Here is an 18,860-nt window from a genome sequence, read left to right as displayed (position 1 = left end):
TCAGTTCACCGGTGTGTTGTAGAGTAACCCCACGACATTTACCATTGTAAAGGTCGGGGGTTTATGATATCAGCCGAAAGCGTGTGTTCGCTCTTTGATCCGTGCCTTCCTGTGGCTGTCCTTCAGTGTTAATTCCAAGCGTGCACCCGTTCTAAGCTACTGCGCACACCTGATTAATCGGCTCATCCTACCGCTGTTCATTAATTGATAGGTGCCTGTCGGTCATTCCACTTAACAACCGGAGATTTTAAAAGTATTGTTCAAATGTTGAGCCGTTTGAAAAATATCGGCATGCACCTCTCTACTGCGCTTTGCACACTTGTCAATTTTTTCTCCGCGTTACCACCCGCGCGTAGGTTTCCTCGGTTGTGCCGTATGCGGCCCTCCGACGTGCATTCGGGTCGTCGTTCTCAACGACGCCCCGACGTTTCTCTGCACACGTCCCGGGAATCTAGACCAGTTTCCCCAAACCGTTGGCAAGCGGGGGTGGTGGGGGCGGCGTTTAAATCCTGGGCGGGACTCCTCGCACCCAGACACAGCAACTTACCAGCTCGCTCAACCACTCGCTCACTCAGTCTCTCACCAACCAAACCACTCACTCAACCAATTGCTCACTCACTCACTCACCCACCAACCCACTCACTCACTCACCCACCAACCCACCCACTCACTCACCCACCAACTCACTCACCCACCCACCAACCCACTCACTCACCCACCAGTCCACTCACCCACCCACTAATCTACTGACTTACCCACCCACCCTCTCATCCACAAACCCTTTTATTCTTCCGATCGACTACTAATGCCGCGCTTGCGTCCGCTGTGCCCTCGCCCCGCCCCCCCCCCACCCTGCAGGGCAAGCTGCTGGGTATCTGTGGTTGCGTGGGCAGTGGAAAGACGTCCCTCATCTCTGCCGTCATGGGGCAGGTGAGACGGGGGTGCCTTTGGGTGCCGGGTCCTTCTCGCCTTTTGCTGTGCCCAGGGGTGCAGTTAACAGGATGTCTTGGCTTGTTCTCCTAAACTCTGCGGGTGTGCGGTGCGTTAGGGTCTCGGGTACAGCTCATCATCATTTTGGCCGCGTGCCCCTTTTTAGTAAATCACGGAGGTGAGTCCCGCGCCGACTTTAATCACCCTCCCGACTCCTCTTCCTCCTCCCCCCCTCCCTCCCCTCCACCACCACTGTTTAGCATCGCCTAGGTTGTGCCTAACAGTTCTGTCGTGGTGCGGTTTTGACAGTGGTACAGCCCAACACATCCTGTTAACTCATCCCCTGGCTTTACCCTCTGCTGCCGCCCCCACCGACACCATGAGTCCGATGCTCGCTCCTGTTTTGTGTGTGTGCTCCGTCGTGCTGATGCGAACGAAAACAGACTATGCCCTAGGGTCCTGTTTGAGGCTGTGGGGAACCACGATGTAGAGGGTGGGGTAGGTAGGATTAGCGAGGCTCGGGGGAGTAGGCCGGAGCTAGGGTCCTTGTACTAACATGCGTCCCCAGCGCAGGACTTCGCCACCCTCCCCGTTACCGTCTTCCCAAGGAATCGCCATGCGGTAAGGCGAACCCGTCTTCTAAGAGCATTATTTACTCGTTTGTTTTTGCAAGTGCATTTTATTGACTTGTCGATTTTTTCGCTGTGATGCTGTATTTACCTGCTGGATGTGGCCTCGTGGTTGCGAGCCAAGCTCCGGCTCTCGGCAACATCTGCGGGGTCTCTCCGCTCGGCCCGGCCTCCCCGAGTCTGGCGCTCCCACTCCTTCCGCACGTCGTCGCCCTCGCACGATTTCCCCGCTCCTCTTGTTTCCGTGGGGTGGGGGGGGGCAATTGGAGGAACGCCCCTGGGGGTGATGCCCCTGGTGGCCGACGAATAAACTTCCCTTCGCTCCCCCGCCACTTCCCGCCCCCCCCTCCCCTCCACTTCTTAATTGGTGAATCGGCATGGCGCCTTGCCGAGCTCGATGGTAGTAGCGGCCGTGCCGATCAATGCACGGGTCGTGAGCCCACACGCTCCGGCCGACCGTGGTGTTTGTTGCTGGTGATGGAATTGAAAAACAACTCGTGGCGTAATATTCCCATCAAACGAAGCCCCGCATTCCACTCGGGCTCATTTATATTATTTTCGTCATCCGCCGTCTTGCGCTTCTCCATTTCCACGATCAAGAGATCCGAACCAACGACTTCCTTCCACCACCGCCTTCCTCTTCGCTTCCCCGCACTTAAATTCGCGAAGAGATCCATCACCTCCCCCCGTGGCCTGGCGAGGCGGCGCATCGAGCGTGCGGTTGGGTCGGTGCGAGACGGTGAAGTCCACGAGCGCGTCCACGGTAAACGCTCGGGCTACGGACACGCCGGGCGGGCCCCGACACCCGTCCCAGCGAGGGCCCCCCCCCACCCCCGCTCGCTCACGCCACCGCGGTGGGGGGGGGGGGGGGGGCTGCCGTGGCTGGAGGGCGCGCCGGCCCCGCTGCGGCCGGTCCCTGGCCTTTGCGGCCACCGTGGCGCGCGGTCCGTGGAGTGGCTGTGGAGTGGCTCTGCTGTTGCTTTGAGGTCGGGGGCTGGCTCGTCCTGGGAGGAGTGGGGAGGCCCCGTCTCCCCGCCCGTCCCAGCCCGGGCCCGACGGGCTGTCTCTAGCAAGGCCTGGCTGCAACGGGCGAGCGGCCCAAACGCGCAGCCGTAGGGGGAGTGCCAGCGTGTGTTTAAAAGGCTTCTCCGGTCTCTCGCTACGGCCGCCCGCATGACGTTCCACGGGGGTTTCGGCGCCCGAGCTGAAATTTGAGGCAGAATTTGCCGTAACTCGCCCGCGCCGAATTGGCTCGACGTTATCTGTGTCCGTGAATGTTTTGGTGGAACTCGACGTTGCAAAATTCACAGACGTGTAGTAAAAAACCAAAAAAAAAAACCGGTGTCACCTCACCCCGGACAAGCAGAAATATGATGTCATGGACACGCCCGTTTTTGGGAGAACCCCCATCTTGTGTTTGACATCGGGCACAAAGCTATCCAAAGCGAGCATTCGCAACCGTAGCCACGTCTTAATGAGGAAATCTTAACACCCAGCTGAGTAGCGATGGAGACCGAAATTGGTTCAAATTTAAAGCCGAAACGCTGAGCTGCTCTTCGCTGGTGTTACAGGTGATGCGTCCTTGCGAACGATCAAATTGAATAAACAGTTACAAGTAACCGCAGCCTCATTGCTCAGTCCACTGCGTGGGTCGGCACAGGCCTGCCTACGTCTTGCTACCCTCGGCACGGTCCACACACGGTGCCGAGCTCCCGCACCGTAGGGCGGTGGGAGCTCTCGCACGAGCTCACGCACGGCCTCGACGCCGCCGCCGCCGCCGCGCACAGTTTTACGTTTTTGGCTGGGTGACGGCTTGTGGCCGGCAAGCCCCCGGCGTCCTCGAACCCCCACGGGACACCTGTACCGCCAGAGCCAGCCGCCGCCGGCCAGCCGGCCGAGCTGCTGTTGACGCAAAGCAAAAGCAAAGGGAGAGCCTTGCTAGACACAGCCCTGCGGGCCGGGATTGCCGAGCAAAGCCAACCCTGACGCGTCTTGTCTCCCTACCAGGCCTTCTCTCCCTAGTAGCACAGCAGCGGGTGTGCTAGAGGAGCCAACAGTGCCTACGGGTTTGTAGGTATAGAACGATTTCCACCGCACCTCCCCCCGTCTGCCCCTACCCGTCCTCCTTCCCGCCCGCCCGCCCGCTCGTTCGCCCGCCCGTTCGCCTTCAAGGGGTTTCTGTTCGGCACGGGGGGGAGGGGGGAAGGGGGGGAGGGTGGGTGTGGGGGAGTTCCTTAGGTCAGCGGTTCCCAAGCTCCGCGTCTTGCGTGGCCCATGCTGCGGCGGAGTGAGCGGCCGGGTTTAACCGGCGCGTTGCTTTGCCGTGACGTCGCAAGGTTTTAGCGCCGACGATTGTGCCTTCCCCTGCCGCCTCCCGGCAGAACACCAAAGGTAACCGTACAAAGTTGTTGTATTTGAAGGAGGTTTGGGAACCACTGGCTTAAGGGGAAAGTAGCTTGTGGGGTCAGGGGTTGTGTTCAGAGCTGGGGTTTTGGTTTATGGCGGGCTTACTTTTTACTGGGTAAAAGGGTGTGAGCGTATGACAGTCAGGGTTAGGGCCTATTGCTGTTTTTCTATCGATTAATTATTTATGCAGAATTACACGGAATTCACGAATATGTAATATTTACATATACCCCGACAGAAACGATATCGTTTTTTTCAGGTTGTAGAGTATTACGAACGACAGTGATAATTATAAAAAGAGAAAAAGCCTCTTGTAATGATACGGCACATGGCCTATCGTGTCGACGAGCCGTCGGCAGCCAGCCATGCGCGATGGGCGATGCTCGCTGCGGTGGCCGGCTGTGGCGGCTCTGTGTGTGTGCGCGCGTGAGAAGACTGTGCGTGTGTGCGTGCGTGAGTGTGTGCGCGCAAGGAGCGTGTGGGGCTGTGTGAGCGATTGAGCGAGAGCGCCTGGCAGTGCGTGTGCGTGCGAGAGAGCGCGTGCGAGCGAGCGAGAGAGCGTGAGAGAGCGCGAGCGAGTGCGCGTGCGTGTTGGCGTGCCCCTGCTGACGCGAGTGGCGCGTGTGTGCGTGCAGATGACCCTGCTGGAGGGCAGCGTGGCAGTAAGCGGGACGCTGGCGTACGTGGCGCAGCAGGCCTGGATCCTCAACACCACCGTGCGAGACAACATCCTCTTCGGCAAGGCCTATAACGAGGAGAGGTGGGCGCCAGCCCCGACCCCCTGACCCGCCCCCGGCTCCACGGTGGCCTCTGCTTGGGCCGCTGTGTTTTTTTAAAGATGTTTACATTTTGGTAATTTGTTTTTGACAACCAAACACGAGCCAGATACAACACGCGGTACAATTCCGGTGATGGGGTACAGAGGATTCAACGGTTAATCCATTCCGTCGCGATGGAACCGCGATGGAAGGGCGGAGGGGAAGAAGGGGAATTTTAGGGCCCCCCCCCCACCCACCCACCGCTGTCCCAGCCAAGTGGGGAGCTCGCGTTAGGGGGATGATGGAGATTTAAGTTGGGGTGGGTGGGGGGTAGGGGAGAAATAACCAGCATGCTAAGGAGAAAAGCCAGGTATAGGGGGGGAGGGAGGGAAAGGAGGGGAGGGGGGGGGGTCGCTCGTTCGCTTTTAAAGACGCGCCATGAGCGGTTCAGCCGTGGCTCAGTTCGAGCCGGGCTCACGGAAATCCTGAGCACGGCTGGGACCATTCCGGCTCGAGTTCAGAATGGCTTTGAGCCTCCTCACCTGAGCCCGAGCCATGACAAAGAATACGATCTTTGGTCTCTAGTCATCATTAGCGTTAGCCACGTCTTTACTGCCGTGTGAAGGCTGTGGCCATCTGTTAACAGATTCTTTACACTAGTCGATGGCAACATCTGTCTGTCTGGTACCTGTACGTCTGGGGCGTGATCCCTCCTTAGCTGCTACTCTGTTGTTGGGCTCGACCACCGGCCATCACCCCCGACGCGTCTTGCGCCAGCACCTCAATGGGGCTGTACAGACACAGTTGGGCGTGTTTGTTTCATCGAGAGAAACAGGCTCGCACACATCGTGCTTAGGTGTGTACCTGCGTGGGTGGTCCATATTCTTGGGTCTTTCGGTAAAGTCACGTAGATAGGTTCAAAGAAAATAACAAAAAAATAACAAAAAAACTACGACGTTTCTATCGCAACACAAGCGGTCGTCTTCAGGAAGAGGGGGGTTAGCTTCCAAGGCAAACTGTTTATAAGGGTTTGAAATCGGTGTTCCATGTTCGTCAAAATTCGTTTTGTCATTGACATCATTTCTTCTTGAATTACGCATAGCCGTGCAATTATAACGTAACAGAAGGATTTTTTAGGGGTTGCTACCGTGGTGCTTGAGTAAGGGCCACTGGAATGGGTATGCCTGTGTGTGTTCACCTGCGTGTGTATTCACCTGCGTGTGTGCAGGTACAACATGGTGCTGGAGGCTTGCTGCTTGCGCATCGACTTGGCCATGCTTCCGTACGGAGACATGACAGAGGTGAGAGGGGACCCTGCCGCCCCCATCCCGCTCGCACGCCAAACGACGACCCCCTTCCCCCCCCCCCCCCCGTTATCACGCGCCTTCTGGTCGCGACGACTGTGAGATGGACGCGACCGTAGCGAGAGCCGTCGCAACCCTGGCGCAGCGGTCCGCGATGCGGGCGCGAGACTTGGCCGCCCGTCGCTCGCGCTTGGCCGGCGCGCTCCCGTTGGCGCCCGACGTTCTGGTGAGGCCACGTGGTGACCTGAGACCAGATTTGTGTTGTTAAGAACCCTCCGTCACCCTTCCCCCCACCCCCATTTGCATTTTCATCTTCCCCTCCTTCCCCATCGTGATGCTCTCACTTGGTGCAGCGGGCCTCCCCCGCTTTTCCCCCACCCCTTATAGACGGGACGGATGTGTCGGGACCGGTTCCCCACGGCCGGAGGAGATGGAGCTACGAAATCACGCAACTTACGCGACGGGCTGTAACGGGCCCGCGCTTACGTGTTTTGTTTAAAATGTCAGCTGTTGAGCTTGCGCCGGTGCCGGCACCGGCGGTAATCCCGCGCGCTCGTGCGTGTGCGATGGTGCCCGCAGATCGGAGAGCGAGGGGCGAATCTGAGCGGCGGGCAGCGCCAGCGCATCAGCCTGGCGCGGGCCCTGTTCAGTGACCGCAGCATCTACCTCCTGGACGACCCGCTGAGCGCCGTTGACAACCACGTGGGGGCGCACCTCTTCACGCACGCCATCCGCACCGGCATGCGCGGCAAGACGGTGATGTTCGTCACGCATCAGCTGCAGGTGAGGGCGCCGGCTCGCCTCCAAAGATGTGGCTTCTGAGATGAACCGAGGCCCGGCTGTGTGCGTGTTTGGTGTTTGTGGCATGTGTGTGTTATGTGTGTGTACAGCGCTGTGCTACGAACCCAGTGACGATTATCTGAACTGATCCTGAGCCTTCTCTAGCTTCGACTCGGCCTCGAATGAGTACCTGGCGAGGTGTGTAAACATCGCTACTAGGAGGAGAAAGGTGCCCGGGCGTGGTGTTAGCCACCCCCGCTTGTGTGTGGTGTGCCAGCCTATGTGCTCATTAATAGCACTTGCCCCAACAGTCTTGTTAAGGCTGTATGGGGGAATCGTCGTCCTTGTACGTGTAGCGCACGCACTAGGGGGTTGGGTAAATGGTGTGTGCGTGCGTATTCGCGTGTGCGGTGTTTACGGCTTGAGCTCTTTAGTTCCACGCCCACTCGGTCCGCGGTGTCTGCGAGAGTCGTCTCATTCCCGTTGTAATGGCGTGCGCGCTCGCGCAGTACCTGGCGGAGTGCGACGTGGTGCTGTTCATGCGCGACGGCTGCATGGCGGAGTGGGGTACGCACGCCGAGCTCATGAACAACAGCGGAGACTACGCGGCGCTCTTCCACTCGGCAAACGAGGGCTCCCACTACAAGGTACGCGCGCATGCGCGGGCCGTGCGCACGCACGCGCGTGCTCCCCCCACGGCACTGCGCGTACCCGGAATATTTATTCATGCCGGAGGAATGCGATGCGCTATGAAGCTCTTTTTCACAAATGTCCAGTCGCGCGCGGGTCAGAACGTTACAAAAACAATACAAAAGCACGAGAGAAGTGCACATTGTAGCATACGGCGGGCGGGGTGGGGGGGGGAGTCTTTTGCCTTTGGGGGCTGTGACGTGGCCAAGAGTTTGCCGTTTGTCGCTGCAGAAGTTGGCGGTTTCACTCTGGCAGGCCACCCTGATTAATACCGCGAGCGTTTTTAGCCGGAAATGACGCGCCGTGTGCTTATTGCTGGACGTAAAAAACAAATCCCCTGACATCGTTGGGAACAGAGTAGTAGGCCATTGTGTGCCCTGCGTCACTGTCCAAATTGGCTACGTTTAAAAAATGACACCGCAGGTTTTCTCAGCGCAGGCAACACTCTTAAACGTGGAGCAATTATCAAATGTTCTAAACTATGACTATGGAAAATAAGAATAGGTTTTACGCTGTCTGGCAATACAGCAGGTGTTAAGATGTTCAAACACCAAATAAAAACCTTTTGCAAGGAATGAAGTCTGCATTAACCACACACAGTACTTGTGGTGAATATGCAAATTAAACATGCTCTGATAACATTTGCATTGTCTTTGAAACTGATTGGCCAAGTCTCACCACCAGTGTCAGACCAGAGAACACCAAAAAGGCGATCAGTACAAGGACATTGCACGTTTCAGAGCATTTCTAGCTCGGGGTGAGCGGCTATGAACACTTGTTTTATTTTTCACACTTTCATACTGTCACAGAAGGTCCTATCATAAAATCTGCCTGTGATTGTGACATTGATGCTGCGTGGACGGGCGGTTGTTGGGGAGTGCGCCGTGACCGCGGCCCCTCTGCCCCCCCGGCAGCTCGACGAGAAGCAGAGCGCGCGTCAGTCGGTAAAGAAGCCGGCCGAGAAGAAGAAGCTGAAGAACAAGCAGCTGGTGGCCATGGCCACGGAGGAGGACGACGCCCCGGCTGTCAGCAAGGAGGAGAAGGAGGTGGAAGAGGAGGAGGAAGAGGGGCAGCTGATGACGGCCGAGGAGAAGGGCCACGGCTCGGTGCCGTGGTCGGTGTACGCGGTGTACATCGGCGCCGCCGGAGGGCCCTGCGCCTTCATCGCCATTCTGTCGCTCTTCATTTTCACCGTGGGAAGCACGGCCTTCAGCAACTGGTGGCTCAGCTACTGGATCAAGCAGGGCAGCGGGGTGAGCCGCCAATGCCGCCGTCGTTGTAATGTGTCGTCGCGACGTCCTCATCAGCCGCGATCTGTCCGCTGCTGGCCTTCCCCCCCCCCCCCCCCCCCCCCAGGCGGGCCGTCGTCCCGCGCGGCCTCGCGATGCGAAGGTCCGTTGACCTGATTTCCTAGCTCCACCTCCTCCAGTGGAGATCTCATCCGGTGCGCTCGCTCCGCAAAGTCGTCGATTTCACCGCTTCATCTCTGCAGAGGATGTCTGCTGTCGGGCGTGCTGTCTCCTTTGGCTGCCGCTCCGTTGTTGACCTTGACCGCCATTGTTGACCTTGACCGCCAGCCGTCATCGCTTGATGCGACGTGCCCTACTACCCAAGCCCACTTTTATTCCAAACGTGATTCTTAATATTGTTAATATTCTCGAATCTACGTCTTCCACGTCTTGGTCTCGGTGGCATTTAAAGCGCCCCCACCTCCCTCCACCCCACCTCCCCACCCCCATCCCCACCGCGATCGTTGTTCAGAACTGGTCGACGTGGAGCGCCAACGACACGCTGCTGAGCGGCATGGGAAGCATGAAGGACAACCGCGACATGCACTTCTACGCCGGCGTGTACGCGCTCTCCATGGTGGCCATGCTGTTCCTGAAGGCTGTGCGCGGGATCGCCTTTGTGAAGGTAGCGGAGAGTCGCTCTGCCCGCGTGCTACGTGCATGTGTGTGCGCGTGTGCGCGTGTGTGTGTGTGCGTGTGTGTGTGCGTGTGTGTTTCAACGTCTGGGGAGCCGCGTTACGAACCCGGCTACGACCCGAGTTCGATTCCCGCGCACGACCGCCAACGCCAGCGACGATTATCTGAACTGGTCTTGGGCGTCCCCTAGATCGACTCAGCTGTCAATGACTACCTGATGCGATATATAAACAATGGCACTCGGGCATGCTGCTGGCCACTCCATCGCCTCTTGTGCCGTATTGGCCTTCATAGTTGCTCGCTTTACAGCACTTGCTTGCAACAGTCTGTTAAGGCTGTACGGGGAATCTGTCTTTGTTGCACATGTGCGGTCTGTGTGGTGCAATTGGTGGGGTGCGTGTGTGTGTGTGTGTGTGCGCGCTCAAAATGTGCGTGCGTCGCAAGTGTCGTATGTGTTGCGCACATGTTTGGGTATTAAACGTTTGTGTGTGGTGTGGTGAGTGTTTACTGCACATGCGCGTTGTGTGTGCGGTATACGCGCGCTGCGTGGCGTCTGCGCTAGCATGCGCGACTCACCCTGGGGCCCTCGCTCCCGCCGCACGCGTCTCCAGGGCACGCTGCGCGCATCGTCGCGCCTCCACGACTCGCTCTTCCTGAAGGTGCTGCGCAGCTCCATGACGGTGTTCGACACCACGCCGACCGGGCGCCTGCTCAACCGCTTCTCCCGCGACATGGACGAGGGTGAGCGACGCCAACACGGCAGCCGCCGCCGCAGCCGTCGCCGCCACCACCGCCGTCGTCCGTGACGCAGACGACGCGTCGTCGTCGGGCGCCCCGCGTCGAAGTACACGGCGGCAGGGTGGCGCAGCGGTGCCACTGGCGCCGCGCGGCCTGCGTTCGATTACCCACTCGGGGTGCCTTTCTCTCTGGAGTCTGTGTGTGTCCCACACCTCTCCTCTCCCCCCTGCTCTGCATGAGTTTCCTCTGGGTTTTCTGGTTTGCTCCCGTAGCTAAAACAAAAACCCCAACAACACGCAAATGTAGTGACTGGTATCGGCCAAATATCCGGATGGACGCCCCCCGTGAGTCGTGCGGTGCCTGGCCCCAAAACTCAACCCCGTGGCCTCACTCTGAAGTTCCACACGCGGATCACGAGTGGCCGGGAAAAGCATTTGCGTGAAATTCTAGCACGTAAGTCTCTGACTCTTGTGTGGTGCCTGCGTGCGTGTTCACAGTGGATGTGCGCATGCCCTTTCAAGCGGAGCTCTTCATCCAGAACGTCATCCTGGTGCTCTTCTGCCTGGGCGTCATCGCCGCCGTCTTCCCCTGGTTCCTTCTCGCCGTGATCCCGCTCTGCGTCCTCTTCCTCATCATCAATAAGATTTCGCGGTGAGCTGCGGGCCGTTGTGAACGATGTGGTACGTCGGTCTCACGTTTAGCAACACCCGCGCGCGGGTACATTTTGATCTGTGAGAAAAGTTAGTTCGCTCGGGCAGCACGAGTCACGGCTACAAGGGTGAATGGCCGGTGGATGACGCTTAACGATGGACGTGTTTTGAGAAGGGGTCGTTCGCCGCGGAGATGAAGCGATCAAATCGGCTCTTTGCAAGTGCTGGGTGAATTGTTACATGGCAGGACCTTGAGGTGGCTGTGGGTGTGGGGGTGGTGACCGTCATCACTTGACCAAAAAAATAGGCCAAAATTTCCCTGGTGTAATTCAAGATGGGGGTTTTTTTTCTCTCAATGGTGTAACGTGCAACGGTGCTCTCTTGGGCGAGGCACAGAGAGAGTGGGGATTGCAGGCCATCCATCCGTTGCAGACAACATTGCGACAACCGTGGACGCGGCCTGCAAATCGCTCGCGTGAAAAACCCTTAACAGGCCGAGCGGTGCGGTGGTGCACGATGCGCGTTGCCGCCGGGTGTAGCGGCTAAGACGGCGTGCGGTTGTGTCTGTGTCCCGTCAGGGTGTTCATCCGCGAGCTCAAGCGCCTGGACAACATCAGCCACTCGCCGTTCATGTCGCACGTGGCCGCGAGCCTGCAGGGCCTGCCCACGATCCACGCCTATAGCAAGTCCGACGAGTTCCTGCACAGGTTCGTTTGTGGCAAGAGTCCTGTCCCCTGTGTTGTGATGGGCAGGTTCTATGCCAGCTCGGTTTGTGTTATTTTTCCGCTGTGCATGTGGCTGCCCCTATTCCTACCCAAAATTCGCTCTACCATGCAGTGTGAATTCACTCGGATGCGGCTATGCGGTCGGACGTAGGACAACATTGTGTACTGTTTGCGCTACTCGGCAGGTAACCATCTCGCACACAGACACACACAAACGGAGAATATTCATCTTTGTGCGCGCAGGTACCAGGAGCTGCTGGACACGAACCAGGCGTGCCTCTTCCTGTTCAGCTGCGCGGTGCGCTGGCTGGCAGTGAGGCTCGACATCATCAGCGTCGCGCTCATCACCACCACGGCGCTCATGATGGTGCTCATGCATGGGCAGATCCCCGCCGCCTACGCGGGGCTCGCCATCTCCTACGCCATACAGGTGTGGGACGGGCGGCCGAGGGGGCGGCGTGGGGAGTGGGGGGCGGCCGAGGGGGCGGCGTTCGGAGACTGGGTGGCGATGGGTCACGTGCGGTGGCGCGTGTCGTTATTGGTGGTGCGGTGGTTGAGGGGCTCTGCTCTGTGAACCCAGCGACCCGAGGTTCGAGTCTCGCTCGCGGCCGATGTGAAGTGACGAAGATATCTGAATCGGTCTCCGGCCCCGCGCCTCGTGGTGCGTGTAAGACGTTAGCAAGCACCGGGGGAGATGAAGGCGGCCGGGCGTGGTTCCGGCCACACCACACCACGCCCCCTTGTGTGCTGCGTTGGCCTTCATAGGTGCCCACTAACAGCATTTGCCTCAACGAGCTGTTACGGCTATACGGGGCGGGGGGGCGGGGGTTTCTTTGTCTGTGTGTCGTTACGCCACGCATAACACCTGGGTCTGTTCCGACACCACCTGCCTTTGTTACCTCTCACAGCCTCCGAGCGCACATCACCGGTACTTAAGTGGCTGTTGTCCACCTGTGGTCTGCTTGTGTGTGCGTGACAATGTTTGTGTTGACGCGCAACACCCACCACGCTCGGCTCACCAACAGCACTTGCCCGCAACAGTGTGTTGAGGTTGTCCAGGGGATGTTTGTCTTTTGTTGCAACGCGGTCTGTGTCATGGGGTTTGTTTTCAACGGGGCGAGCGTCACGATGCAATCCACGTGATGGCGTCGCCCATTGTGACACGTGCGCCCCCCCGTCCGTCCGTGTGAAACCCCCGCAGCTGACGGGAACGTTCCAGTTCACGATCCGCCTGGCGTCCGAGACGGAGGCTCGCTTCACTTCGGTGGAAAGAATCCAACACTACATCGAGGTGGGGGTGGGGGGCACGTAATGGTCGTGGGGCATCCCGTTTGGCGAGGGTGTTACACCCGTGTAATACTTGTATTGTGTGCGCAGACGTGTGTTTAATATGTGCAGTGCGCGCATGTGTGTGCAGTGCGTGTGTGGTCCCGTGTTTGTGTAATTCTCAGGTGTAATATCTGTAGTGTGTGTACGATTTAGTAGTGTCTGTGTGGCGTGTGTGTACCATTTTGTAGTGTGTATACTATGTGTGGTGTGTGTGTACGTGCGTGTCGTGCACTTGTGCCGCGTGCTGCTCGTGCGAATCTCTGCTTCACCGTCGTCGTCGTCACCGTCGTCCCATGCTGCTGCTCTCTCTCCGCGCAGGCCCTGGAGGAGGAGGCCCCGGACCACGTCCCCGAGAAGCCCCTGGCCGCCGAGTGGCCACAGCACGGCTCGGTCTCCTTCCAGGACGTGGAGATGCGCTACCGCGAGGGCCTGCCGCTCGTGCTCAAGCGCGTCACCGCCAACATCAAACCGCGAGAGAACGTCGGCATCGTGGGGCGCACGGGCTCCGGTTGGTCACACGCACACGCGTACGCACGCACACGCACGCACACACGGACATGCGCACACACGGACATACACATGTGACATACGCATACACACGCGACATACGCATACACACGCATAGACACGCATACACACGCGCACACACGACATACACACGACACACACACACACAGAGGTCCCCCCCTGTATAGCCTTGACAGGCTGTTGGAGCGAGTGCTGTTAGCGAGCAGCACCTTTGAAGGCCGGTTAAGATAATCGTCACCGGTGTTGGCCGTGAGCGGGAATCAAACTCTGGTCGCTGGGTTTGTAGCGCAGTGCGTTGGCTGCTCCGCTGCCGCTCATACAAACGCACGCAGACGTCCCCTTCGTATAGCCTTGGCAAGCTGTTGGGCCAAGTGCTGTTAGCGAGCACTTATTAAGGCCGGCACAAGTAAACAAACTAAAACTAAACTTTTTATTTTACTAGGTAAGGCCCATCAAGTAAAATGCATTTCCTGTTTCAAAAGTTGGCTCGGACACATTACATTTCAAAACCATTCCAAGTCTACGTAGACAAAAATAATAGTTGTGGCGGCTGTAGCACCCGTATATAAACAGACGAGGATGCACGTCTGATTCAGTCATTGTCCTTCGATCGTGGAAACTTTGCCGAGTCTCCCCGAACGAGCGTCGCACGCTCTTGGCGGTGCCGCCCTCTCGCGTGCCGCCTTCTCACCGCCACGTGCCATGCGCGTGCGATGCAGGCAAGTCGTCGCTGGGCGTGTGTCTCTTCCGCCTCGTGGAGCTGTGCGGCGGCTCCATATCCATCGACGGCGTTCCCATCGGCGACATCGGCCTCGGCGACCTGCGCTCCCGCCTCTCCATCATCCCCCAGGAGCCCGTGCTTTTCATCGGGACCATTCGGTACGAACCCCGCGCTTCGCGACCTCGGCCCGGGCCCGTTCGGAGGATGCCGGAGAGATGCTGAATGGCACCGCTGACATCCTGCCGTTCTGAATCCGGCTTTTAGCCGGACAGCCGTGATAATAATTGTTATTATCAGTATTTAACGACAATGCTGCTTTACCCAGGAAAGCCTTGCAAAGTCTCAGATTTTTTTTCAGGAGGGTCCTGCCAAGTGTTTTGCGGTTGGGGGGGGCGATCTTCCTGATGTGTGTGATCCCATGAGGATAATTTTTCAGTTTTATTTTTATTACGGGATGACGACAATTTTTTCGACTTCCTTATATAAATGTAAAGGGGCGGTCCCGTTGATTGGTGCCCTTTGTTTTTCAGCACAAACCTGGACCCCCTGGGGCTGTACACGGACGAGCAGATCTGGGAGGCCCTGGAGCGCACGCACATGAAGGACAACGTGAGTCACCCAACTTGACCGTCGCTCGACGCAACGCTGGCGCGTTGTCGTCTGCGCCGTTGCCATGTCCCCGTGTCCAGTTTGGGTTTTTGTGGGAGGTGGCCGGGGTTGGCTCGGAGGTCAGAGCTACGAGCTGCTTGCCAAGACAAAACCACGGCGGAGGCTGGAACCGGCGTGTGCATACGTGCGTGTGTGGGAGGGTGGTAGATGCAGCAGGTTTGTACAGCGGCTAGCGTGCTGCGCCTGAGTTCGATTCCCGCTCACGACCAACACCGGTGACGATTATCTGAACCGGTCCTGGGCCTCCTGTAGGTCGACTCGGCCTCGGATGAGAACCTGGTGCGGTGTGTAAACATCCGCTAGGGAGACAAAGGCTGCCGGGCGTGGTGCTGGCCACCCATACCCCCTCGTGTGCTGTTCCGGCCTTCATACGTGCTACTTGCTAACAGAACTCGCCCCAGCAGTCTGTCCATAATTGAGTTTTTTTTGTGAGATCGTGTAAATATAAATGTCGTTAAACCCGCCATCGCCAGACACAGCCACCCCAGCCCCCTTGTGTGCCGTGCCGGCCTTCATAGCTGCTACTCGTTTACACTTGCCCCAAAAGTCTATTGAGGCTATATGGGGGGGGATCTGTTGTTGTTGTTGGCGTGCGTGCGTGTGAGCAGATAGGACAACTCCCGCAGAAACTCGAGACGGAGGTGGTGGAAAACGGAGAGAACTTCTCAGTGGGCGAGCGGCAACTGCTGTGCGTCGCACGTGCCATCCTGCGCCATAGTAAGGTGCGATGGCGGCAAACACGCTCACCGCACCGAGTGTGACTGCCTTTTCAAGAGTCGGGGTGGAGGGCTATCCGGGGATAGTCGATTGGGTCGGCTCTCGCCACTGACGTCAGCCTCGGCCACCGCTCCGCCACCCCCGAGCAATCCGATTTCACTGTGTAATAAAAAATAAAAAATTGTCCCCTGGTAGTAGGTGTGGTAAGTGCTTATGCCTCAAAAGTACGTAAAATTGCTGTTATTCCCCACAAACTTTGCTTTTGTGACCAGGACAGTGATATGAGAAAACGTGGCGTGCTTTTGTGTCATTCCATCACGTAAAGTCCTGGTCACAAAAGCAAAGTTGGTGGGGAATAATAATAGCCATTTTCTATACTTTTTAGGCAAAAGCAATAAAAAAATATATCACTTTCTACCCAGGGACAAAAATCGTGCTACATAGTGTTTTCGGTTCAATGTCTCCATTCATCCAGAGAATATGAGACTAGTTGGGGGGGAGAGGAGGAGTGTCGACTCCATCCCCACCACACGTGCCGCTGCTTGGGAGGTGGTAACTGAGACCTGGTCACATCATCGGTGTCATTGGCCATGGGGGGGGGGGGGGGGAGGTTTCCCACCTTCAGCAGATTTCGACTGCAGTCGAAATTGGTATTAAGTGCCATTTAACCCCCCCCCCCCCTCCTTATCCCCCGCCCGCACCGCCGCTCTGTCTCCATGGTGACAGATTCTACTGCTGGATGAGGCCACGGCGGCAATCGACACGGAGACGGACACGCTGATCCAGGAGACGATCCGTCGCGCGTTCGGGGACTGCACGATGCTCACCATCGCCCACCGACTCAACACCGTGCTGTCGTGCGACCGCATCATGGTCATGGACCAGGGGCAGGCACGTTGGGCCACGGGGCCAGTGCACACGCAGGTCGCGCCCGAGACGAAGATGGTGACAACAGTCTAATAATGATTTCGACTTGTGACGCGCCCAGCTCAGTATTCGCTCGCGCTGATGGAGAAGGCGACTCGGAGGTGCAAGGGTACCACAGGCGAGCGGTTAGGGCGGCCGCGCGATGAGCCGGTGCCAACAGTCAACGGTTGCCCAAGCTCTGCGGTCGTATGTTTATTAAGGTGTTACAGGTAAATTAATGAGCGATTTTTGTAAAAATGTGGTACGGAAACTGGGAGCACCCGGAGAAAACCCACGTGCGTAGCGAGGGGGAAACGCTCTATCCCACACAGACGGAGCAGGTGGAGCCCACATTATTGCCGCGCTGCCTTGTCCTGGAAAGTCAGGGGTACAGCACCTCCTCGTCGCCGACGGGGGAAGGGAGTTTTAACAACAGTCGCACGATCCACAGTACTGGATCGCAGTCCAGCGCCGCCACCATCACCACCGCATCTATGTAACCCGCGATTTCTCTCCCTCACCACCTCTCCGCCGACCCTAGGTAGTGGAGTTCGACTCGCCGTCCACGCTGCTGGAAAACCGAGCGTCGCGCTTCGCGGCCATGATGGTGGCGGGTGAGGGTCAGGTGACGCGCTCCCTGGGGAGCGGGTGAGGCCCTCCTAGGACCCCGTCCCCCGGGGCCCCCCACCTCAAGGGTGTCCACCCGCCCCCCCCCGCGGGGCAGCAGCAGGCGCGTGCCACGGAGGCACCGAGGACCAGCTGCACCACAGCCGCTCACGAGCACAGCCGCTCCTGCCCGGCTTTGTCACACGGCAGCCGCCCCCCTCCCCCCCCAACGCCCCTCTACTCCGCACCGCCCAAGCTGCTGGGGGGCTGCCCGTGGAACGCTTAGCGGTGTCGCTTGCCATCTCCACGTAGTCGTTCTGTTAGCCGTGTGTCCGGACGCAAAAAAAGTATGAAGATGATGCTGTTGTGAAAATACTACTACTACTACTACTATCGCTTGTAGGTTCCGCGCAAAACGACCGTGCAGAAGGGTGGTTTTTTTTTTTTTACACACACACAAAAACCTCTGCGTTGCCTTTCAGCGGTCAGCAGGTACCGGACGCTCGCGTGAGCGCCCCCGCACACGCGCGAGCTTGCACGCGTGCGTTCGCGGTGCAAGCTCGCGTGCGTTCGCGGTGCAAGCTCGCGTGCGTTCGCGGTGCAAGCTCGCGTGCGTTCGCGGTGCAAGCTCGCGTGCGTTCGCGGTGCAAGCTCGCGTGCGCGCACACTTCCAGTGCGAGTGCCGCGCAGCGGTGCCGTTTGGTGTATTTAACGACCCCGTCGCGTAAGCGCGCGCGCGCGCGCTTCAGCGTGGCAGCGCGTGTCGGATCACTGTCTCCTGAGCTGCGAGCGTCGCGGTCCCTGTGCCCCTGCAGTGCAGAGGCACGTGCGGCCAGACGAGAGAAGTCTGCGGTAGACCGCCGCCGCTTGACACTTAGTACAAACTGACGTAATCAATACACGCGTGCGACGCGGTGCTTTGTGCGAAGGCCCCTGGGACTCGGTGTGATCCGTAGAGCTGTGTTAGATGTTACTCGTAGCCTAGCTTCCCCCCCCCCCCCCCACCACGAGGGGATGGGGGGGGGCGGCCCCCGTGGCCTCGGGGCCGCTGGGAGGGGTTGCGTCGTCGGGATCGATTGCACGTCGCCTCGGTCGCTGGGCCGGCCTCTCTCTGCACTTTTTTTTTCTTCCAATAAATAAGATATTTTCTGCCTCGATTCAACGCCGCGTCAGATTGCGTTTTTAATGAGTTTTCTTTGCCTTGGCTGCTGGTGATTCTATTCCAGTCACGCTGTCGTTGCCGGGTCACGAGACGGATGCTGTTTTTTGGCGGGGGGGGGGGGGGGACTCGCAGCCCATGGAAGTTGGTAATGCAGAGCTACTTCTGGGATCCCCCAAGTGACAAATGTTTCACACGCTGTGGAGGGGAGCACTCCGTCACACGGCAGCCGGAAATAATTTAAATTCTATCGTCTTTTCCTGTACGGTAGTCCCTCGGTTAGCATTTTTAATCCGTTCCATGAAAACGACCGTTAACCGAAATAACTGTGAATCAACTTTACTTTTAAGTTGAAGATAAATAAAAATGACTTGAGTCTGCGGGAGAAACACTGCGAAAACAGGAAACACAATGGAGAAAAAAAGGCAGTCGAGGTCTAAACTTCTCAAATGGGTGTCGCCGATTGGCTGAGGGCGCGGCTCGGCCCCCACGTGCGAGCGCTCGGGTTGGCTAAAATTGGCGCCCCGCGTGCAGAACGTGAACACGGTAACGTGACATCACAACGTGAAGTCGAAACCATGGGGTCACAATGGAGGTGAAACGTTACACGAAAAACCGTTAACCAATGTCACTTAATAAGGGTTTTCCCCCTTTTTTCTGGCAACAAAACTGAAACCTTTTTTTTTACAA

General features: G+C 58.0%; 1 protein-coding gene across 4 annotated transcripts in view; it reads left to right on the top strand.

Annotated features, from left to right (window-relative positions):
* The window catches only part of ABCC5 (ATP binding cassette subfamily C member 5), a 49,386-nt gene extending 31,213 nt beyond the window's left edge, over window positions 1-18,173 (top strand). Inside the window, exons 1-19 of one of the 4 annotated variants that reach the window (XM_076052363.1) lie at window positions 910-930; window positions 3,567-3,633; window positions 4,601-4,725; window positions 5,952-6,024; window positions 6,607-6,810; window positions 7,317-7,454; window positions 8,412-8,750; window positions 9,259-9,411; window positions 10,034-10,163; window positions 10,658-10,811; window positions 11,389-11,517; window positions 11,779-11,965; window positions 12,737-12,826; window positions 13,183-13,372; window positions 14,112-14,271; window positions 14,644-14,722; window positions 15,391-15,504; window positions 16,226-16,390; window positions 16,947-18,173. In XM_076052363.1, the coding sequence (XP_075908478.1) occupies window positions 4,601-4,725; window positions 5,952-6,024; window positions 6,607-6,810; window positions 7,317-7,454; window positions 8,412-8,750; window positions 9,259-9,411; window positions 10,034-10,163; window positions 10,658-10,811; window positions 11,389-11,517; window positions 11,779-11,965; window positions 12,737-12,826; window positions 13,183-13,372; window positions 14,112-14,271; window positions 14,644-14,722; window positions 15,391-15,504; window positions 16,226-16,390; window positions 16,947-17,057 (2,541 nt within the window). In that variant the 5' untranslated portion in view covers window positions 910-930; window positions 3,567-3,633 and the 3' untranslated portion in view covers window positions 17,058-18,173. Of the gene's footprint in view, window positions 1-858; window positions 931-1,018; window positions 1,552-3,566; window positions 3,634-4,600; window positions 4,726-5,951; window positions 6,025-6,606; window positions 6,811-7,316; window positions 7,455-8,411; window positions 8,751-9,258; window positions 9,412-10,033; window positions 10,164-10,657; window positions 10,812-11,388; window positions 11,518-11,778; window positions 11,966-12,736; window positions 12,827-13,182; window positions 13,373-14,111; window positions 14,272-14,643; window positions 14,723-15,390; window positions 15,505-16,225; window positions 16,395-16,946 lie in introns of those variants that run through there. The other 3 variants (XM_076052362.1, XM_032975085.2, XM_076052361.1) reach the window with 3 other exon arrangements.
* The last annotated feature ends 687 nt before the right edge of the window (window positions 18,174-18,860 follow it).

Source organism: Petromyzon marinus, chromosome 55 (assembly GCF_048934315.1).
Source record: "Petromyzon marinus isolate PM22_M1 ecotype Great Lakes invasive population chromosome 55, UKy_Petmar_22M1.pri1.0, whole genome shotgun sequence".
Classification (NCBI taxonomy): Eukaryota; Metazoa; Chordata; class Hyperoartia; order Petromyzontiformes; family Petromyzontidae; genus Petromyzon; species Petromyzon marinus.
Note: the sequence above shows the minus strand (reverse complement) of the source record. Positions and strands in the feature narration are given on the sequence as shown.